The sequence below is a fragment of the Camelina sativa genome, chromosome 11, assembly GCF_000633955.1.
Source record: "Camelina sativa cultivar DH55 chromosome 11, Cs, whole genome shotgun sequence".
NCBI classification, from domain to species: domain Eukaryota; kingdom Viridiplantae; phylum Streptophyta; class Magnoliopsida; order Brassicales; family Brassicaceae; genus Camelina; species Camelina sativa.
The window spans coordinates 5,084,589-5,105,386 of record NC_025695.1 but is presented as its reverse complement, the minus strand read 5'-3'; the positions used below and the strand labels follow the sequence as shown (position 1 = coordinate 5,105,386).

General features: G+C 39.3%; 5 protein-coding genes across 9 annotated transcripts in view; 2 read left to right on the top strand and 3 right to left on the bottom strand.

Moving 5' to 3' along the window:
• Window positions 33–4,707, bottom strand: LOC104721724 (protein arginine N-methyltransferase 1.5-like). 2 transcript variants are annotated; one of them, XM_010439778.2, is made up of 23 exons: window positions 4,493–4,707; window positions 4,260–4,377; window positions 4,058–4,167; window positions 3,830–3,919; window positions 3,629–3,694; window positions 3,325–3,404; window positions 3,162–3,237; window positions 2,989–3,075; window positions 2,819–2,879; window positions 2,575–2,666; window positions 2,442–2,477; window positions 2,251–2,319; window positions 2,018–2,086; window positions 1,854–1,907; window positions 1,685–1,759; window positions 1,483–1,575; window positions 1,294–1,397; window positions 1,149–1,197; window positions 983–1,069; window positions 762–867; window positions 570–657; window positions 377–470; window positions 33–287 (listed from the first exon to the last, which is right to left on the bottom strand). In XM_010439778.2, exons 1-23 carry the CDS (start codon window positions 4,631–4,633, stop codon window positions 204–206), a joined length of 1,929 nt encoding a protein of 642 aa, XP_010438080.1. In that variant the 5' UTR covers window positions 4,634–4,707; the 3' UTR covers window positions 33–203. The 2 variants fall into 2 exon arrangements, with proteins under 2 accessions (XP_010438080.1, XP_010438081.1); XM_010439779.2 differs by having other exon boundaries at window positions 2,575–2,660.
• On the bottom strand, window positions 5,273–7,070 carry LOC104721723. Its single transcript, XM_010439777.1, has 4 exons — window positions 6,923–7,070; window positions 6,688–6,812; window positions 5,892–6,106; window positions 5,273–5,772 (listed from the first exon to the last, which is right to left on the bottom strand). The coding sequence occupies exons 2-4, from the start codon at window positions 6,775–6,777 to the stop codon at window positions 5,490–5,492; spliced, it is 588 nt and encodes a 195-aa protein (XP_010438079.1). The 5' UTR covers window positions 6,778–6,812; window positions 6,923–7,070; the 3' UTR covers window positions 5,273–5,489.
• Window positions 9,576–11,796, top strand: LOC104721722 (glucan endo-1,3-beta-glucosidase 5). The gene is made up of 2 exons (XM_010439776.2): window positions 9,576–10,298; window positions 10,515–11,796. The coding sequence occupies exons 1-2, from the start codon at window positions 9,955–9,957 to the stop codon at window positions 11,623–11,625; spliced, it is 1,455 nt and encodes a 484-aa protein (XP_010438078.1). The 5' UTR covers window positions 9,576–9,954; the 3' UTR covers window positions 11,626–11,796.
• On the bottom strand, window positions 11,969–14,067 carry LOC104721721 (endonuclease V). 4 transcript variants are annotated; one of them, XR_757074.2, is made up of 9 exons: window positions 13,974–14,067; window positions 13,638–13,899; window positions 13,477–13,539; window positions 13,321–13,360; window positions 13,163–13,227; window positions 12,922–13,038; window positions 12,629–12,757; window positions 12,466–12,542; window positions 11,969–12,365 (listed from the first exon to the last, which is right to left on the bottom strand). XR_757074.2 is itself a non-coding variant. In XM_010439773.2 (9 exons), the coding sequence occupies exons 1-9, from the start codon at window positions 14,033–14,035 to the stop codon at window positions 12,354–12,356; spliced, it is 831 nt and encodes a 276-aa protein (XP_010438075.1). In that variant the 5' UTR covers window positions 14,036–14,067; the 3' UTR covers window positions 11,969–12,353. The 4 variants fall into 4 exon arrangements, 3 of the variants coding, with proteins under 3 accessions (XP_010438075.1, XP_010438076.1, XP_010438077.1); XM_010439773.2 differs by having other exon boundaries at window positions 12,466–12,546; XM_010439774.2 differs by having other exon boundaries at window positions 12,466–12,546; window positions 12,952–13,038.
• Window positions 13,980–20,798, top strand: part of LOC104727647 (DDB1- and CUL4-associated factor homolog 1) — a gene marked incomplete in the record, with an annotated part of 9,849 nt that continues 3,030 nt past the window's right edge. The window contains 13 exon segments of the mRNA XM_010446735.2: window positions 13,980–14,706; window positions 14,795–14,870; window positions 14,955–15,071; window positions 15,156–15,316; window positions 15,414–16,158; window positions 16,259–16,347; window positions 16,439–16,841; window positions 16,965–17,528; window positions 17,601–17,783; window positions 17,884–17,919; window positions 18,938–19,345; window positions 19,464–19,574; window positions 19,725–20,798. Coding sequence (XP_010445037.2) covers window positions 14,417–14,706; window positions 14,795–14,870; window positions 14,955–15,071; window positions 15,156–15,316; window positions 15,414–16,158; window positions 16,259–16,347; window positions 16,439–16,841; window positions 16,965–17,528; window positions 17,601–17,783; window positions 17,884–17,919; window positions 18,938–19,345; window positions 19,464–19,574; window positions 19,725–20,798 — 4,257 coding nt within the window.

The window sequence follows — 20,798 nt, the reverse complement described above, 5'->3', positions numbered from 1 at the left end:
TTGTAAACTTTGGCCGTTTGAGATGAGAGGCGTGTCTATTAGAGATAACTCCGTATTAAAAGTGCAATGAAAAGAGTACCAACATTAATAAGGTCAAAAGAGATTTGATCCACTCGTAAACTTTTGTCTTTCTTGTGACATAAAAATACAGCACAGCACAATAAGATTACATAACTTCATCATCAGTCAAAATCTCTCTGATCCTAAAGGCCAACCCAGTACGAACGGCCATTGGTGTTATGCATCGGAGATGGAGTAGGTGAAGATACCGACCATTCATACCAAACCTGAACCCAAATATCAGAGGATCAATGATATTTCTTTAGACAAAAAGAATTAATTGTGTGGAATCTTTATGGTTTTAACTTTCTTTTACCTTTGAGGAACCGCAACATCTCCAAAAGTGTACTTCTAATGGAGTATCAGGGTGAACCTCCAAAGGCTTCCTCAATGGGAAAAAGATTGGGAACCTGCCAGAAGCAACACAATATAATCTCGGTTTTAAGTAAGAGGATCGATAGAAAAGAGTGAATCAACTAATTGAAGTGTTAAACACTATTTTTAATTACCAGCTGAACATGTTTGGTGTTGCTGTTGTAGGCTCAATCCCAAGATGGACATCTTTATACAGGACGGAATCAAAATAGCCAGCGAATCCTGTTTTTGATGAGTTATGTATGATGCATTAGATACAGTTTCAGATTACGGAAATGGAGATGAAAAATCCCTTACATTGCAAAAAAGACTAGAAAAAAGCATACCATGTACCAAAGCTGAGCCAGAGTCGCTTGGTAGATTGAACTGAAGCTTCTTGTAGCGTTGGTTGTTGGCTTTTGTTGAAAAGTTTGGATGAGTAAATGTGAAAACCTAATTAAGACCAAACCAAAATTCCTGAGACGGAGAAATTGCAAGACTTGCATAAATGCATTCAAAGAGCACTCTTTTTAAGCTTTTAGACAATGCTGGAGACAGAGAGACTCACAGATTGGGAAGGAGCAAGTTTTGCTACACTATGCAGCTTGACAACATAAGCAGTTTCAAAGTGCGCAAGATCTTTATGAGCCTTTACCTGCCAAATAGATGATAAAAACTTGAGTTGATCTGAAAATTCTGGTGAATAAGAGCACATAGCAAAAAGCAGAACCTACGTCATTGTAAAGCTTGCAAGCTGTCACAGGCTGTATGAAACTTGTATACCTGAAAAAGTAATGATGATGTTCCTCCTCCAGTTAGAGAAACAAAAGAAAAGATGACTTTATTATGGAAATTCAACTGATCAAAGAGTACACATACGAGGATGGTATTGAAATCCCGTCTGGCTTCAAAAACCTTTGAGCTCCATCGAGACACTCAGGAGAAAGTTCATTGTCTCCAAAAGAACCCAGCAGTTCGCTAACCTGCAAAGAAGAGGCAAAACGAGAATTAGATGAACTCTATAATGTCGGCATGAGTATTAGCTACAAAAAATCTGCACATACTGACCAATATATCAGCTTGCTCAGGAGCATTCCAAAAACGCATGTCACAGGATATTATCGTAACAATGTCTTCCCATCCTTCCATCTTAACCAAATTCTGTCATAAAGGATAACAATAATCAATTAGAAACTACACCACAAGTCCTAAAGAAATCAAGATAAAAAAATTTAGCCATGTTAAAATTAACTCGGTGCTGACAACTCACATGGAGTGTTACTACTGCATTAGGATTCTTTTCCACAGCAAAAACTTTCAACTTCCTGCCAGTTTCTTCAGCTGCCTGGGAAAGGTAACCAATGAACACAATAGATTAAAGAGACAAATGAATTTCAAAGTCTCCTTGTAATCAGCATGGAATCGCATGAGGACTTTACCTGTAACGATGCCCTCACAAGGGGTCCTCTTCCTGCCCCCACAACCATCAAGACCTAAAAACTAAATCTTTAAGTCCTACTTAAGTATTTCACAAGTATACCAGAAACAAAACTTATAAAATGAAATTGCCACTTCGTAAACAAAACATTGACATGTGACATACAGTAGTCAACTCGGATGCTTTTTCATCAGGTACCCTGTCCACCAAGGCCTTCTCAACTGCTCTTTGATACTAACAACATAAAGATGAACAAAAGTTAGCATGTTTTAAAAACCAAACTAAGCTAATTCGTAGTATATTAATTAATTGTTCAACATGATTCATCCATCAGTCCACTCTCCTCTGCAAACCAAAGCAGAAGATGTAAGGGAAAAAAACTAGCATATGCAACATACTTGGATGTATTTAACGGAGTCTCTCTCAAACGTCTCATAGGTTTGAGCTTCGAGGTTGTCCATAAGAGGCTGTATTCATTAAGAAAAAAAAGCAGTAGAGGCTCTTTACAGTAAGAATTGCACATTTTCATACAGGAAAAACTATTCTGATGAACGGACGGAAATCAGTATTACTTATGAAAGAGGCTAACCTGAAGGGGTGCCTGCAAAAAATCCCTGTAGCCCAGCTGTAAAAAGAATAATATAACTGTCAGAATTGAGTTGTATCTGCCTGCTTGCATCTAGTGATAAAAGGAACTGAGACAAATGGATCGAACAAACAACCTCGATGCGTTCCTGCTCAGGAAGTGGTTCCATCTTTTGGAACAGATAAGCAACATAGTCCAAATATGTCCGCAGAGGATGTTTCTCTGTACCTGCCAAAAAATGCCGGTAATAAACTGTTTAGCTCTGAACTTGGAATTTACTATGATTATAACCAATGCCCGTGATAAATTGAGCTACGGAAAACAAGCCCAGAGGATAAAAGCTAACTGTTAGCGGACAAGAGATTATACAGAAAAATTACCCTGCGTATTAGAATCATGTGACTTTTGAAGATTATGAACAGGCTTTCCAGAAATTACAACCTGCATTTACAAGATTGAATCCCAGGTTGAGTGGAATAGATCCATCTTGTGAATCAAAATAGGATTTGAATTTAGCGTTCAATATCACAAAGAGTGGGATGTTTATTACCTGGGCAGCATGATCAAAAAATCCTGCTATTAACTTTTGGTGGCGTTTTGACAAGCAAGGATAACCCCGAGCATTTGTTAGGAAAGACTGCAAACCCAAATAAGAAGCATTTTGTGATTCACAGGACTTCAAAGTCGAGAATTTAACAATGCGGCAAAAAGTCAGGCACTTACATCAGTGCTGACTATGGCTGCTCTCACAGACTCTCCCATCCAGCGTCCTAGTGAAGTTTCAGAGGGTAGCGTACTCCTAGATAAAGGAAATGGTGTTACGATTGAAGAGTGGAAAAGAATTTTGGGTCCATATTAACAAAAATGATCAAGAGTCTCAACTCACAGAACATCAAGAGCAACAGACAGCTTACTGTCATGCTCACAAAGAAGACGAAACGAATTCCACAGCTCCCAGGAGTCATTCTGCATAGAAGAGAGTATATATTAGAGCGATTCTAACACAAAGCCTACAAAAACGTGAACAGATAGAAACATTCATTTGTATTTATAGGTTTCAAAGGCCTATTAACATAGGCAACATCAAATGATCCCAAAGGGTCTGCACTAGAGAGTCCCTAAAAAATCCGAGAAGGCACAAAAGGTACGAACAATCTTAAGTTTGCAACAAATTTGATCCTACGTCTTACCGATCCCTCTGAGGTATCATCCATTGAATCACCATCAGACTTCACCAGTGGAACCCTCAGCCATAACTTCAGTGCAGAATGACATTTTAACAAAACAAAAAAGAAGCAATAAAATGTTAGAGCTTGACTGAAGGTGCTCTTGTAACGAAAAGCCTCATCTTAAATAAAAGCTAGACCGACAGCAAGAAATTCATAAACTACCTGCAAGGTAGTCAGCCCTTGTAAGATCTGGTTCACACATCTGGCGTAATTGGCACACGATTTCCCTTTAGGAGTGGGAAGAAGACATGCCTGTGACAAATAACAGACATTAGCAGGATAATTTCTCCTCAAGCAATACAATCTAAAACTGCAAAAAGAAAACACTTTGCAGCCAAGAAAACAAAGAGACAAATAGGGTGCGAGTTAAATCCATAGATTCACAAGCACCTGTAAAGAGAGATGTGTAGCCCAAGCTATTTCTTGCTTCAATGTGGTTTCTGAATCCATCCGCAAGATCTCATCTTCAGAATCCAAATCAATCCACGAACTAATTTTTCCTAGAGAATGACAAAATTTACAACTAATATGAAAACCAATAATTCATAACAAGCACAAAAGCACACAAGGGAAAAATCAAAGAGAATCATACCAACAACATGACTGCTCCATTGAGAGGGAGACAAGACTAAGTCAGAGCCAGAGACTGGAAGAACCTGAGTATCTACACCATTTCCTTCCACCAAGCTCGGCCTATACGAAGGGTTCATCTGCAGTAAATAATAAAAAGTATAAACTCCATTAAAGCTATAAAATTTCGAATCGTCAATGTCTACCGTAACAACAGGCAAGGACAAGAGATTCGGAAGGAAGAAAGAAACGAACCAGAGGAGCGAGGACATAGTCAAAACCGCCGGTGGAAATGTTGAAGTTGAGGAGATATGTAACATCGTCGGAGAAATCAGTTTCAACGCCGCAGTACCTGGACTCACTCCTTTCCCATCCTCCTCTCTCTCCGAGCGGCATCTCTTCGTCTCTCTTCTCTCTATTGAGCTCACAAGGGACTGAAGGAATTGAAGGAAGTGAATCTTTGTTCTCGAGCCGACGACGACAAAGACGAAGAAAGGGTTTTTCACAGGGTTTAATTTTACTGATCTTGGGCTTTCTCATGGGCTTTTACAGATATGCTATACCTAGGCCCAGTTATTTTACCACAATCCTAGCGTAAAAGGAATAAGATTAAGGCCATGAATAGCTGTAGATTTTAAAAGTGTTTTTGGTTTTAGATTTTTCAAAAATCTACTTTAAAGCTAATTAAAGTGTGATTTGAATTCTTTTTTCTGTTTTTCTTTTTTTAATAAATTTTTAACACAAAATCTAAAATCTAAAAACTAGAAACTAGAATTCAAAAACCACTTAAAAACTTGTAAACATTCGTGGCCTAATTGGTTTTGATATAAAAGATCAGTCTAATTGGTTTTGTGGTTCTTAAATCATAACAAGAGCACCTTCAGTGGAGTTTGTGGTTTGTGATAGTGCCATCAATGTGTTACCAGTTCCCACTTGAACTCAAGCTACCTAGCATATAGTATGTTCTTAAAAAGAATAATGTTGAATAGAGTTATTTCAAAGTGTTATATCATAGAAAATTATGTCAGAGCAACAGATATAACGAAAAGATTATTTAATCTGAGTAGATATGTACAACTTAAGAATCACAAAGCATCAAGGTGCTCGGATGGAATTCAATAACATTTTTAGCAAATCATTTTTAAGAAAAAGAAGTCGTAAGAAACCAGAAGAAACGAATGATCATTTCCTAAGAGAACAAGTAGAAAAACAAATTGAAAACCCTTTGTTATTACCCAAATACCATTCCCTCTCAGGCATCAATCTTGAGATTAACATCCCTGGAGGAAGAGTTTCCATCGATGTTTCTGTTTTCAACTTCATCAAAATGGTCTTCACGGGCGTTATCAGCGAGCATCAGAGCAACCAACCAGAAAAGGCACGAGTCCAATGACACAAAGGCACCTCCACCAATCAGACCGGTCTTAGCCGTGGGGCAGCTGGTCTCTAAGTTCCGGTGAACATTACGGGTCAAGTGAAGATGCTCTGTAATGGTTGGCCAGAGCAACAAAGACAAGGCCAGTCCAGATGTTATCCTACAAGACAAAAACCATAGGCCACAAAAACAACTCCGGAATCAAAATTAGACACCACCACCAAAGATTTATTGGTGAATCAAAAATGAGATTGAAAAAGAGAGGATGTGCTTGCTTACAAGGCAATGTTGAAGAAGACAAAGAAGCTGGTGCTTTTGAATAAGGCAGAGTTAGGAACAGACTTTCCCTTGTAAGAGATGAACAAGGATTTGTAGCCAGCAAAAGTGCAGGCAAGGAGAAAGGCAGCAGAGAGGTATCCCAAAGCAACAGTCGGATCAGATGGATATTTGCAAATAACTACTCCCTTTCCAGTTATTGGAGTCCCAGATGCAGGCTAAGGAGAAAACAGAAAAAGAAGAGAAACAAATCACACAATCAATAACACATTGAATAAGTAAGCCGAGTGGTATCCATATGAAAAGCTCTTGAAATTCAATCACCCTGGAGAAGATCTCAGTGAGAGTGATGAGCTCAAAGTCTCAAACAATTGTGAATAAAGAGTGCAATATAGCTAATGGTTTCAGTAGACCATCAAAGTTAAGATGAAAAACAATCGGTTTCTCTATCATAAGATATAATAAAAATGAAGCAGTGACAAAGAGTAGTGTACAAGATCACTGTTTTATACAAAACCAAAAATGTTGTACTGAGACTAAAACAAATGTAACATCCTTTATTCAGCAACGTGAACCAAAGGGGTTAGCACACACATCAACCAAAAGAAACCTAAATAAACAAGCAATCCAAGAGGTAAAGATTCACTGTTTCATACTAATAGACAAGTCCAAAATCTCAGTAACTTGCGCCATTTAGTTTACACGTTCGATAAAACAACCAAAAGCATCCAAGACAAACATGAAATCAAAAAATACACTATGAACACGAAATTCTCAAGGTTATTGACTTTTTAAATACCTTTTTGTTCTCAGCGATGACTCCCAAAACAAAGGAGATAACGCCAAACGCAGAGACGATCAACGACATATGTTTCATAGTAACCGCCATAATTGTCTCTTCTTCTCCTCCGTCTAAATCTAAACCTAATATATAATCCGAGATCACAACAAGAAGATATTAAAATTTCTCGATTTCCCCCTAAACAGAATACAGAGACAGCAAAATCGAAAGAAAAGTATAGGGAGAGACTCACCGAGACGACGACGATTGAAGGAAAGATTTGTTGCGGCTTCACAGAGAAAGAGAGAGATCGGAGGATAAGGTTTGTTTTGCTTTGATTTGGTTTAGCGTTGACGAGTCTTGCTTATTTTTTTTTAGGTTCACTCAAGATTCTGTTGACCTTCAATAAAAAGATTCGATATTTATCATTTTTTTTTTTTTCGTTACATGATATCTATAAATAAAAAATCTTATGAAATGTAGAGATTTACTTCCTTATCATATTTTACTATTTCTGAATATATAGCTGTATAATTTATCAAATTAAAATATATTTTCGAATTAATTTTCTATTATATTTTTATAGTATTATCTTCCCACATATAGATAAATATTTTATGATTAGATTAAAAATAAATTATTTTTTAACGGGTAACTAAATGCGGAACTGCACGGACACGTTAAGCTAAATTATCCACAAAAGAATTTTTTTTTTTCGCATTGGCTATTGTAAAAAAAAAGAATTATTTTTTAACGATAGCAAGGAATCAGAAATGCTAGATGCGTTTTATCCGGTCGGTGAACGATAATTAATCACACACAAAGTTACAATACACAGACCAAAGTTGGCCACGCTAGCTCTCTTCTTCTACACCCTCCTCGAGCTTTACTTGTCCTTATCTCTTTCCCTTTAATTAAATTGATGCTTCTCTAAGTTATATAAATCAACCACAACTAAATCAAAACAAACCAACCCGATCACTTTCTCTTTTCACTCGCTATCTAAATCATTCCAAGTATATCATCGAGTTATGATGGATTACAAAACGGGCTTTTTTGTTGGTAGATATTTGTTAGTAGATACAAAAAAAATACCAAACGATACCAAGGAATCAGAAGGCTAGATGCGTTTATCCGGTCGGTGAACGATCGCGACTCACACACAAAAGTTACACCAAAATTGGCCACGCTCTCTTCGACACCCTCGAGCTTTACATGTCCTTATCACTTTCCCTTGAAAATTAAATTTAATTGTAATGATGCTTCTCTAAGTTATACAATCAACCACAAATATATCAAATGAAATATAATCAACCCGATATCACTTTATCTTTTCACTATCTAATCATTCCAGGTCTATCCAGTTATGATGGGGCTGGTTACATCCCATAAAAGATGACAGCTCTTCCACTTTCACCTTTAGATTATACAAGTTTAAAGTTAAAACCTACGAACCCGAGTGGATAAAATGATTTTGGTTTGACTTATTTGGTTAGATTGAATACGGTATTTGCATTCGGACTCGACGTCCAACCGATGCTTCTTATACTTTTTTTTCTTTCTCCTCTCTTTAGGTCACGTCTTTATTGTTTTCGCATATACAGTATATTTAATCATGTAAGGATAAAGATTCGATTGTTGGATTTTACACGATCGACTTGAATAGTAGGGTTTGTTCTCTTACACGTGTAAGAAGAATTGAAAACTTTACCTGATCAAAGAAATAAAAAGACCTTTTTATGTGTGGCCATGTGGTTGGGTGACTGATATAATGTTGTTGAGGAAGACGAAATATTTTATGTGTGGGTGACTGAAATATAATGTTGTTGTTGAGAAAGAAGAAATTAAAGTCATTGCAGAATCAGTGAATGCATGTCCACCATTGGACAATCGATCTTTGGGGTTAAAAAGACAATGCAGAGTTTCTATTTAATAAAAACGTGGAAAAGTGTATTCATTACCTTCTTGAGGTGGAAAAGCTTTATATAAATTGAGTCAGAGTGGATATCCAAGTCATTTTAGATTTGTTGTTTAGTGCTTCAATATTTCACAATATCCTTAACAACTCAAAAAAAGAAAGATTTCAGAAACAGATCATTATTATTAAGTTTTATGGGTTTCCAACAAGCATATTGTTGACCAACTCAAGTTTTTCTAAAAAGAAACGACTACATGTTGTTAAGTTTTTTCTTTAATTAACTTATAAATGGGCCGAGAATGGGCTCAACAATAATAATGTAAGGAGAGAAACGAGAGAGCGGCTTGAAGGATAAGTAATAAATGGTTCTACACCAACCATTCCTGCCGACCTCTTTACATTCCCCTGTTTCACTGTTCCTTTCACACAAAAANAAAAAAAAAAAAAAAAAAAAAAAAAACACTTAATTTTCATTCAACTTTAATTCTGATGAGAGCATCACAGAACAACACTGCTCCTCAATCTTTCAAAGATTCCCTCCTCTTTTTTATTTTTTTGACACCTCTGCTTGACCTCACCCACATGCCCCTGCCTCACATCAAACCATCTTTTATTTCGCAGTACTTAATCTAAAGGATCACACTTGTTGATTATAATAATAACTGTAACAAAGTTAGTAAACCCAGATCTTCAGATATTGATGTTATTTATGTCTATATATATATGATTGATTAACTTTCAAAACTTTTAAGGAATTTTTTCTTAAATTATCATTGATAGCCGTATCATATAAGTAGATTTGATTTTGAGGGGTATTGTGAAGAAGCTACAGCTACGAAGTAGACCAACACCTAACGTAAACTAAAACATTAAATGTTTCTCTTTTTAGTCGTGTTTAATAAATTTTAATTAATTGTTTTCCGTTTTTTTTATAATATTCTGCTAATTTAATTATTTTTTCTGTGATTAGGGGTACCAATCAAAAAGCATACACCGCCTTTCAGACATTGGGACAGACAATAAAAAAGCCATTTTCGTTTTATGTTCGATGTCTGAAAATAAGGAAAAAAACAAAACATTCTCTCCAAGTATCGTTTATGTTTCAATCTTAATTCTTCAACTCTCTCTTCCTTCTTCTCCAAAATCCACCTAATAAGAGAACTTAAAAGTACTGTATTTGATTTTCCGACACTCGGTTGATTGAGAAGTAAAAGCCAAAACTCAGCTGTGTTCTTCTTCAAACAGAAGTTTCATACTTTACTGTTTCTTACATCTGAGCTCGTTTTTACCACAAAGTTCAGATTCTTTTGCTGTTTTGGTTATTGGGTTTTGGGTTTAGGGTGCTTACAATTCATCTCTTGGTTCCGATGTTGTCCAAAGGTGTTTTTGCTGTCTTTTTCGCAATTACTCTGTTGTACGGAAGCTTGTTAATTGAAGTTGAAGGGATTGGTGTGAACTGGGGCTCACAGGCGAGGCATCCGCTACCTCCAGCTACGGTTGTGAGACTTCTCCGTGAAAACGGTATCCAAAAGGTGAAACTTTTCGAGGCCGACTCGGCGATTCTCAAGGCTTTGAGTCGGACAGGGATTCAGGTTATGGTCGGAATCCCTAACGACTTGCTTGCTCCTATAGCCGGAAGCGTTGCAGCCGCCGAGAGGTGGGTCTCTCAGAATGTCTCTGCTCATGTCTCCTCCAATGGCGTCGATATCAGGTTTGTTCTTACATCTAACTGAAACAGCATATTCTCTTTGTTTGTTCTAATCAAGAGCTTTAAAAGATGTTAAAAGAGATTATTGTTGAACCTTTAAGGTTCAATCTTTAGATTTTGATTACAGTTGATGATGAAAAAAATAGAAACTTTGAAGATAGTCTTTGATTCTTTGAGATTGAAGTTACAAAATGTGTTAATTTGTGTGTTTAAATTTAGGTATGTGGCAGTTGGGAATGAGCCTTTCCTGAAGGCATTCAACGGAACATTTGAGAGCATAACTCTTCCTGCTCTTCAGAATATACAATCAGCTATCATCAAAGCCGGTTTAGCTACTCAGGTCAAAGTCACTGTACCGCTTAACGCGGATGTGTACCAAAGTGCGTCTAATCTCCCTTCTGATGGAGACTTCAGGCCTGAAATCCGCGATCTCATGTTAAACATTGTGAAGTTTCTGAGTGATAACCAAGCACCGTTCACTATCAACATTTACCCTTTCATCAGTCTCTACAACGATCCCAATTTCCCTGTGGAGTTTGCTTTCTTTGATGGAACAGGTGATCCTATAAACGACAATGGAAGAATCTACGACAATGTTCTTGATGCAAACTACGATACACTTGTGTGGTCGTTGCAGAAGAATGGGTTTGGGAACTTGACTATTATTGTTGGGGAAGTTGGGTGGCCAACAGATGGAGATAAGAACGCAAACATGCTCTATGCGAGGAGGTACAATCAAGGGTTTATGAACCGTCAAAAGGCTAATAAAGGAACACCTATGAGACCTGGTGCAATGGATGCTTACTTGTTTAGTCTTATTGATGAAGATGCCAAAAGCATTCAGCCTGGAAACTTTGAAAGACACTGGGGAATTTTTTACATTGATGGACGCCCTAAGTATCAGCTCAGTCTTGGTACCGGTAACGGGCTTATCCCGGCAAAAGATGTGCACTATTTGGCAAAGAAATGGTGTATTCTTGCGCCAACTGCTAATCTACAAGATCCTCAATTGGGACCAAGCGTGAGCTACGCTTGTGATCATGCGGATTGCACTAGTCTTGGATATGGCTCTTCTTGTGGTAGCCTGAATTTAGCACAGAATGTTTCGTATGCGTTCAATAGCTATTACCAGGTAAGTAATCAGCTCGACAGTGCGTGTAAGTTCCCCGGCCTCTCTATAATCACTAACAGGGATCCTTCTGTTGGGAGTTGCAAGTTCAAGATAATGATCAAGTCAGATGATTCTAGTGAAGCAAGTACCATGATGCCTTTGACACGACCAAGGGCAGTGTTGCTACTCATCTTGATATGTCTGTATATTGTTCTGTGAATACATTGAAGAAAATTTGATGGGTTTGATTATTTCTTTTTACCTTTTTCTTTTGCGAAACTTTGGTGTTTATGGAGAAACATAAAGATACAGTGAGATTTATGTCTTTCTTGTTTGATCTATTATTTCTGGATAGCAGTTTGGAATGGTGTTCACTGTCTCTCTTTTGCCTGTCTTGTTAGTGATCAGAGCTCATAATAACCAAAAAGGCTCCAAACCTAAAGTTTCCCATATCTTCAAACAACACAACCTTATTGGTCCAGTAGGTTTTCCTGCAAAAGAGGGCTCCAGGAGGTGTCACTACTGAGAATATGTTCAGTGTTCACCCTTAACAGCCTCTTAAGATTGAGAAAACTTTTACTTTATTATTGAATGAGAAACGAGTTACAGACGGTGAACCAAGAAAAATACCAAACCAAAGACCCCAAACTCTCCCAATATCCCAAAAGGTCCCCCCAAACAACTAAAAATAATACCATGACCCTAGACCAGTTTCCTACTCTTTCTATTTACATTTTACACTAAGCTTACGGTACCGTATGTAAAGAACATTCCAGTGTATTTTTACAACATTGATTGTCTTGGTTTAGCTTGCAATCCTCGAGTCAGTGAGATAAATGAAGGAGAGAATTGGGGCGGATCTTCAGTGACGTGATCTGTCCATTGAAGTAAAGACTTTGGAGAGTTCTATGTAACAAGGAATAGTGTTCAATGCCTCGTTCCAGAGATTAAGGTTCAGTCTAGTAGACATAAAAAGGAAGCAAAGGGACATGTGAGCTACTTATCAGAACTTAATTATATGATAAGGGTTAGAATGGTGGAGGAAACATTAGAAGCTACCTGACCCGTCGTCGCAGTCCAGATTCTTTTAGAAGGCTCAGTTTGATGCTTCTGGAGATATGCTCTTGATTTTATATCTGCCTGCATATAGTAGTAGTCTGTATTACTAGTTAAAAACACTTAATAACTATCTGTTGCTGGCATATCTAAATGCATCACATACCTGTCTAATAGGTTCGGGAACACGGTACTTGCAGGTCATCTTGACAATTTCAACAGCAGATTCAAGTGATATGCGATGGCCAACCGAAATGTATATGGGCTTTATAGAACTCAGAGTTGGACGAAATCCCTGTTGAAAGTAATTTTTAAAACTCGACCATTAAATTCACTATCAAACCCACTGTGGTGAAGTTTCTTTACTTAAAGTGATTTAATGACTACTAATAGAACGGGGTATAAAGAAAGTAGACACGACATATTATAGACAGCACATGTTAAAGCAAAGTCACTGACCACTCCCCACGTAAATCCAGAGTTCCCTACCAAAGTGATAACTTGCTCATGCTCGTTTTCTTTGAGCTGAAGCGACCGTCTCACCTCAGATTGATTCAGACCATCCACATGATGCAGCTGAAAATGTTACAAAACATATCTTCAACATTAATGATCAAATGCACATGTAGGAAAAGCAAAAACCGATGACACAAGATACACAAGCAAAAACGGTTCCAAAGATTTTCTGAGAAGTATGTACGTTCTTTCCGACCCCAATGGTAGGGAGTTGAGCAAGAACACCTAAATGACACGCCAAGCCAAATCCTAGGAACACAATGACATCCAACACCATAAATAACAGATCTTGAGATGCAACTTAAAAACTACGGTAAACAGAGAAAGTTTCGTGTTTAATACCTCGTGGATGAAGTATTCCATTTCCATCCACCATCAGTACCTTTGTAACAACAAAGTAAGAAACTTTTAGAAGATAAAAAAGCAAAATCTTAAAAGACAACTCAAAAGCAATGGTTTAAGAGTAGCCAATTGCAAATTTATAGATAAAACCAAAACCTGAGGATAGAAAGGATGCTTATCATCCCTCATCTTTTGCAGAATCTGCAAGAGAACCGGAGCCTGTAACATGAACAAAACCAAATCCAATTTTGGGATCTGAGATACTTCTTCAGTCAAGCAGATGAAAACAACAGAGCATTGCTCGAGGAGACGGGAACCTCACGAAAGGCAAGAAATCCAGGGACATAAGGAACATGAAGACGGAGTAGAGAGAACTCATGGTGGACTACACGCAGAGAAGGTAGCTCGAGAACGACGAGACAAGCGCAGGCGACGGATGAATCTTCCTTGGAAAAGCTCATGTCTACACCTCCAACGTACTTAAGCATCTCCGATCCCTGAGGCGGTTCCATTGATGAAGATAACTTCCATGTAAAGTCATCGTACTCGATCAGCTTCTTCTTCAGCTCATCCTGCTCTCTGAAACCAATCAAACAAAATCCTCAATCGATTCGATTATGCGGAATCAAATTAACATCGAATTCGAAACCTACTCTGTCCGATTCTCAAGCTGATTTCGAGACGAAGACTCGTTCGAAGCTTCTCCTCCATCCATTTTCCAGAAAAAGTTCAGTCGCCGGCGATATGAAGAAGATCCTCCTAATCGGAACAAGGAAACGTCGTCGTAACGATAACAGTACAAGCATGGGCCTATAATAGATTAATAGGCCCAAAGCTTAAAACCAATGGGCTAGGGTTTGTTTTAGTGGAAAAACGGGTCGGGTTATAATTTAGTATGAGTCGGTTTAGCTTTGTCGTCTCCATCTACCTCGGCCACCTCCGTCTTCTGCTGCGTTTCTTACTCTCTCTTCACAACTATAAGCTTTTTTTTCGTTTTCCCCTTCCAATTTTTTTTTCTTTTTTTTTTCCGGTAAGCTAGTAATATCCGCGATCCCAACGTCTGAATTGATCGTCGTATCTGGGTTTTTTTTTTTCTATGGACGGAGAAGAGCATGCCGAAGTCCCTATTCCGATGGTCGAGGATGAAAGATCGGCTCTTGCGGCGGAGGTGATTACAGAGTTGGCGAATTATACCGAGGAAGCTGACCCTGGGGAAGGAGGAGGACAACAGGAAGGAGGAGAACTGAGTGAAGATGACAAACTTATAGTGGAGGCGACGAACCTTATGGAAAAGATTACTTCCGTTGCTAATAACCCTAATCCGAAATATCTTCACAAGCTTAGCCATCTCCTCGAATCTCAGGAGTCTCAGTTTTTGTCTATTTCGTATGTCTCTTTTTAACCTCAGCTATCATTCTCTCTCTTCTTGATTTTTGTAGTTTTCTTTAGCTTGACCGCTTACTTGTATCTGCAGGTTCTTAGAGGAGACTGGACAGTACTTAAGTGCTCGCAATAGTCATAACAGTGGGAAGCTGTGTAATCTCATCCGAGTAAGTCTTTTTTAAAGATTTTTTTTTTTTTTTTAAATCATGGGTGGATTTCTTCTTCTGATTTTGGTTACTTGATTTTGGCAGGAAAATGATGAGTTTTTTGAATTGACATCCTCAACTTTTCTATCTGAGAATGCTTACTCAACCGCGGTAAAGGCTCCCTCTGCAAGGTTGCTAATGAACTGTTCGCTTACTTGGATGGTAAAAGTTTACGAATTTCTTGCTACTTACCCTTACGTTTAGCTCGTTCGTTGGTTGGCTCATGACTCAATTCTGTTTTTTCAGTATCCTCATGTTTTCGATGATGCTGTTACGGACAACTTTAAAAATTGGGTTATGGAAGAGACAGTCAAGTTTCCTGGTGAAGACTCTGGCAGGAAGGAACCCTCAGATTCTGAAATGTTAAAGACTTACTCTACAGGCCTTCTTGCTCTCTCTCTGGTGAGGTATTGACTAAACATTCCCAACTTGTTGTCTCTTTCCATTTTTGCAATTGTTTTGGCGCCCACAGCTGATATAATTTTTTTTTCTGACTCATGCAAGTCGTGGGCAATTAGTTGAAGACGTTTTGACATCAGGACTATCTGCTAAGCTTATGCATTATCTTCGAGTACGAGTTATTGGAGAGCCAAGCACAAGCCGTAGAGATGCCCTTCACACAACTGAGACTAAGCACGTGTCCTTAAAAACAAAAGAAGAAGGTCGAAGTAGGGTGCGTAAGGTTGTGGATACAGTTGAAGGTGACCATGTTCTTGAGATGGATTCTGGCAGAGAGATGGGACAACCTGATGTACGGTCTGATGGCGACTTTGAAACCGATGGCAGAGAGAGATTTAATGTTTCAGGTGTTGTTGATTGTAAAATGAAACCTGTAGATGACAACAGTGGAAGAGATGACCCTTCAAGACACAGACTTAACAGATCAAAATCAAGGGGGAGAGGAAGGGTTAATGAAGGTGCAACTGATACAGAAGTTTTCTTGGCGTCTCCTAGATCAGGTCGTCTAGTTGTCAGAGATAAGGATCTATCAAAATCTTCAGATGGCAGAAATGCAGAAGATGTGACCATATGTCTGGGGAAAATGACGTCTGGTATGATGGAGATAGAAAGAGAGGAGGGTGATGAGTGCTTTCAAGGTTGCATTATAGGAACCAAAAATATAACTGATCTAGTAAAGAGAGCAGTTGGAGCTGCTGAAACCGAAGCTAGAGCTGCCCATGCTCCTGATGAGGCAGCTAAAGCAGCTGGTGATGCTGCAGCAGAGCTTGTTAAAACTGCTGCTTTGGAGGCATGTATTTTTTTTTATTAGCTGTTAGTGATTTCATTTCCTTATTGAAGCTCTAAGGTACTGATATTTATATTGGTCGTCTTTCTTTTAAACTATTTAGGAGTTCAAGTCTACTGGCAGTGAAGAAGCTGCTGTATCTGCTGCTACTCGAGCAGCTATTACAGTCATAGATGCCGCTGATGTTTCAAGGTCAGTCATGCTATGGTGTCATGGATATTATCACTGCTCTTTATCAATTATTTATATCTGGACTTACACTCTGCTATTTGGTTGGTGGCAGAAATCCTACTTCTGTCACATCTGATCAGACTACAGAAATTGCGGATGTTAGTGAAGTTTCAATTCCAGATATCGAATCGTTGGCTAAGTTACAAGAAAGATATTGCATCCAGTGCCTTGAGATACTGGGAGAATATGTCGAGGTTCTTGGGCCTGTACTCCATGAAAAAGGTGTTGATGTATGCATTATGCTGCTGGAACGTACATCCCAATTTGATGACAGTTCTACCGTGTCTCCTTTGTTACCTGATGTCATGAAGTTAATTTGCGCTTTGGCTGCTCACCGGAAGTTTGCTGCGATGTTTGTTGACCGGGGTGGCATACAAAAATTGCTTGCTGTTCCAAGGGTCTCTGAGACCTTTTATGGTCTCTCATCTTGCTTATACACCATTGGCTCTCTTCAGGTAATTAAAACAGCAAATTTCTACGACTTCTATTGCAATTTTTGTTCACCTTCAGCTATCAGAAGTCTGACAATCGCTGAAGTAGTATAAATCCTGCTTGTTCTTACCTTCAAATTTTCTCAGGGTATAATGGAGCGTGTTTGTGCACTTCCATCGGATCTCGTACATCAAGTTGTTAAATTAGCTATCGAACTTCTCGACTGTTCCCAGGATCAAGCCAGGAAAAATTCAGCTTTATTCTTTGCTGCTGCATTTGTCTTTAGAGCCATTTTAGATGCATTTGATGCTCATGATAGTTTGCAGAAACTCCTTGCAATTCTTAGAAATGCAGCGTCAGTTAGAACTGGTGCTAATTCTGACCGATCTGCTCCGGAAGTCATGACGTCCTCAGAGAAACAGATGGCTTTTCACACCTGTTTTGCTTTGCGTCAATATTTTAGAGCTCATCTTCTTTTGCTTGTTGATTCAATCCGTCCTAGCAGAAGTAGCCGAGGTGGTGGACGAAATGTTCCTAATATAAGGGCAGCCTATAAGCCCCTTGACATCAGCAATGAAGCTGTTGATGCCATCTTCCTTCAGTTACAGAAGGATAGGAAGTTGGGTCCGACCTTTGTGAGAACTCAGTGGCCTGCTGTCAATAACTTCTTGGCCTCCTCTGGACATGTTACCATGTTAGAACTATGTCAGGTAATGTAGCATTTTACTCTCCTCATGTACTTTGTTGTCTACCATGTATTAACGTTATGGTCACATTCGCAGACTCCACCAGTAGATCGTTATCTGCATGATCTACTTCAGTATGCTTTTGGTGTTCTCCACATAGTTACATCAATACCTGATGGCCGCAAAGCAATTGCGCATGCCACACTCAGCAACAATCGTGCTGGCATTGCTGTCATTCTGGATGCAACAAATATTTCCAACAGCATAGTAGACCCTGAGGTCAGTAGTCCACTTATATCCATTATTCACATAGGTTTTGTCTTGCTTCTTCTTCTTCTCATTGATACTTGCCTTCTTCATGTTTTCTTTGTGATTGAAGATCATACAGCCTGCACTAAATGTCCTAATCAATCTGGTGTGNTCTGACAATCGCTGAAGTAGTATAAATCCTGCTTGTTCTTACCTTCAAATTTTCTCAGGGTATAATGGAGCGTGTTTGTGCACTTCCATCGGATCTCGTACATCAAGTTGTTAAATTAGCTATCGAACTTCTCGACTGTTCCCAGGATCAAGCCAGGAAAAATTCAGCTTTATTCTTTGCTGCTGCATTTGTCTTCAGAGCCATTTTAGATGCATTTGATGCTCATGATAGTTTGCAGAAACTCCTTGCAATTCTTAGAAATGCAGCCTCAGTTAGAACTGGTGCTAATTCTGACCGATCTGCTCCGGAAGTCATGACGTCCTCAGAGAAACAGATGGCTTTTCACACCTGTTTTGCTTTGCGTCAATATTTTAGAGCTCATCTTCTTTTGCTTGTTGATTCAATCCGTCCTAGCAGAAGTAGCCGAGGCGGTGGACGAAATGTTCCTAATATAAGGGCAGCCTATAAGCCCCTTGACATCAGCAATGAAGCTGTTGATGCTATCTTCCTTCAGTTACAGAAGGATAGGAAGTTGGGTCCGACCTTTGTGAGAACTCAGTGGCCTGCTGTCAATAACTTCTTGGCCTCCTCTGGACATGTTACCATGTTAGAACTATGTCAGGTACTTAGCATTTTACTCTCCTCATGTACTTTGTTGTCTACCATGTATTAACGTTATGGTCACATGCGCAGACTCCACCAGTAGATCGTTATCTGCATGATCTACTTCAGTATGCTTTTGGTGTTCTTCACATAGTTACATCAATACCTGATGGCCGCAAAGCAATTGCGCATGCCACACTCAGCAACAATCGTGCTGGCATTGCCGTCATTCTGGATGCAACAAATATTTCCAACAGCATAGTAGACCCTGAGGTCAGTAGTCCACTTCTATCCATTATTCACATAGATTTTGTCTTGCTTCTTCTGCTTCTCATTGATACTTGCCTGCTTCATGTTTTCTTTGTGATTGAAGATCATACAGCCTGCACTAAATGTCCTAATCAATCTGGTGTGCCCACCACCATCATTAAGCAATAAGCCACCGCTTGCACAAAATCATCAACCTGTTCCCGGTGAAGCCACTGCCCGTGATGGTTCTCTAGGTACTCTGTCCACTGGTAATGCTCCGCAAACTCCTGTTCCACCAGCGTCTTCAGGTTTGGTTGGGGATCGAAGAATTTTCTTAGGAGCAGGAACTGGTTCTGCTGGCCTTGCTGCCAAGTTGGAGCAGGTTTATCGTCAAGCCCGTGAAGCTGTTCGTGGGAATGATGGTATAAAAATTCTTTTAAAACTTCTTCAGCCCAGAATATATGTGAATCCCCCTGCTACCCCAGATTGTCTACGAGCACTAGCTTGTAGGGTACTTCTTGGTCTAGCTAGAGATGATACAATTGCACAAATACTGACTAAACTTGAGGTAGAATAGTAATTTTCATTCCCGGTTATCTTTATCCTCTTTCATATGTGAGATACATCTGATGAAGTTGAGCAGGCATCCTTGGTGGTAGATTCTGACTTTCCAAGCTTGGTTATAGGTTGGAAAGAGTTTATCAGAACTAATTCGGGATTCAGGTGGTCAGTCAAGTGGCACAGATCAGGGCAGATGGCAAGCTGAACTTGCTCAGGTGGCGCTTGAGCTAATAGGGGTAATCATCTATATTGATTTATTTTTCTTGTTTAATGTGTCGCTATGGGATTCTTTTTGTGCTTCGTAAGTAATTAGTGTTTATTTCATTCCTTGTTTCTCTGTTGAAGTTTTGCAGACATGTTTAATTGCGTTTTATATGTGTTTACAGATAGTGACAAATTCAGGGCATGCGACTACACTAACAGCCAGTGATGCTGCTACTCCAACACTGAGGCGTATTGAAAGAGCTGCCATTGCAGCAGCAACGCCTATAACTTATGATTCTAAGGAGCTTTTGCTCCTTATCCATGAGCACCTCCAGGCATCAGGTCTTGGTGAAACTGCTTCAGCTCTGTTAAAAGAGGCTCAATTAACTCCTCTACCTTCATTGGCTTCCCCTTCGTCTATTGCATATTCCTCTACGCAGGAGATGTCTACGCCGCTAGCTCAGGAACAATGGCCCTCTGGCCGTGCTAACAGTGGATTTTTCACCAGCAAACCCAAAGTCTGTGCACATGAAGAAGATCCTAATTCTAGATGTAATGCGGCTCTATCTGCCAAGAAGAAACATTTGGCTTCCTCAACACAGGAGATGCCCACACCAGTAGGACAACAACAATGGCCCTCAGGCCGTGCTAACGGTGGATTTTTCCCCAGCATACCCAAGATCAATGCACGTGATGAAGATCCTAGTTCAAGAGGTGACACAGCTCCATCTGCAAAGAAGAAGCAGTTGACTTTCTCCCCTAGCTTTAGTTTGCAGTCACGAAAGCAATCTTTCTCCCATGACGCTCAACCTCAGTCTACACAGAGAATAAATAGTAGTTCGAATTTAGATCCTGCTGGGGCAGACACATCAGAAACTGCTGCGGAATTAGTTTTCAAGAACGACCTTGACGCCGATGCTCAATTTAAGACCCCGGTTTCCTCTCCGAGAAAACGGAAATTGTTAGAGCTTAAAGACCCAGTGTTGTCAGTTCCAGGTAAAAGAATTAATTTGGGCGAATTAGGACCACGATCTCCAGCTTGTTCAACCACGGCTTCCGTACGTAGAAATTCATCCATTGTGGATGGCTCAGGTTTGCAAACCCCAACTTCAGCTTTAGATGCCAACCAATCTGGGAGCTCCAGACTGGGCCAGATGACACCTGCTTCTCAGCTAAGATTTCCCAATGATCCCCAGCCTTCCAATCCAGAACGGTTATCACTAGACTCCCTTGTGGTTCAGTATTTGAAGCACCAA

What these genes read in the sequence shown, in the direction of transcription:
- LOC104721721 (XM_010439773.2), bottom strand. Translation starts at nt 14,035, where the DNA reads ATGGATGGAGGAGAAGCTTCGAACGAGTCTTCGTCTCGAAATCAGCTT. An exon ending in GATTTCTTGCCTTTCGTGAG is followed by an intron (nt 13,540 to 13,637) that starts GTTCCCGTCTCC and finishes TTCATGTTACAG; the next exon opens with GCTCCGGTTCTCTTGCAGAT. An exon ending in CTGGATTTACGTGGGGAGTG is followed by an intron (nt 12,758 to 12,921) that starts GTCAGTGACTTT and finishes TACTTTCAACAG; the next exon opens with GGATTTCGTCCAACTCTGAG.
- LOC104721723 (XM_010439777.1), bottom strand. Translation starts at nt 6,777, where the DNA reads ATGGCGGTTACTATGAAACATATGTCGTTGATCGTCTCTGCGTTTGGC. An exon ending in TCATCGCTGAGAACAAAAAG is followed by an intron (nt 6,107 to 6,687) that starts GTATTTAAAAAG and finishes TTTTCTCCTTAG; the next exon opens with CCTGCATCTGGGACTCCAAT. An exon ending in GTCTTCTTCAACATTGCCTT is followed by an intron (nt 5,773 to 5,891) that starts GTAAGCAAGCAC and finishes TTTGTCTTGTAG; the next exon opens with GATAACATCTGGACTGGCCT.
- LOC104721722 (XM_010439776.2), top strand. Translation starts at nt 9,955, where the DNA reads ATGTTGTCCAAAGGTGTTTTTGCTGTCTTTTTCGCAATTACTCTGTTG. An exon ending in TCCAATGGCGTCGATATCAG is followed by an intron (nt 10,299 to 10,514) that starts GTTTGTTCTTAC and finishes GTTTAAATTTAG; the next exon opens with GTATGTGGCAGTTGGGAATG.
- LOC104721724 (XM_010439778.2), bottom strand. Translation starts at nt 4,633, where the DNA reads ATGCCGCTCGGAGAGAGAGGAGGATGGGAAAGGAGTGAGTCCAGGTAC. An exon ending in ACTATGTCCTCGCTCCTCTG is followed by an intron (nt 4,378 to 4,492) that starts GTTCGTTTCTTT and finishes TATTTACTGCAG; the next exon opens with ATGAACCCTTCGTATAGGCC. An exon ending in CTACACATCTCTCTTTACAG is followed by an intron (nt 3,920 to 4,057) that starts GTGCTTGTGAAT and finishes TATTTGTCACAG; the next exon opens with GCATGTCTTCTTCCCACTCC.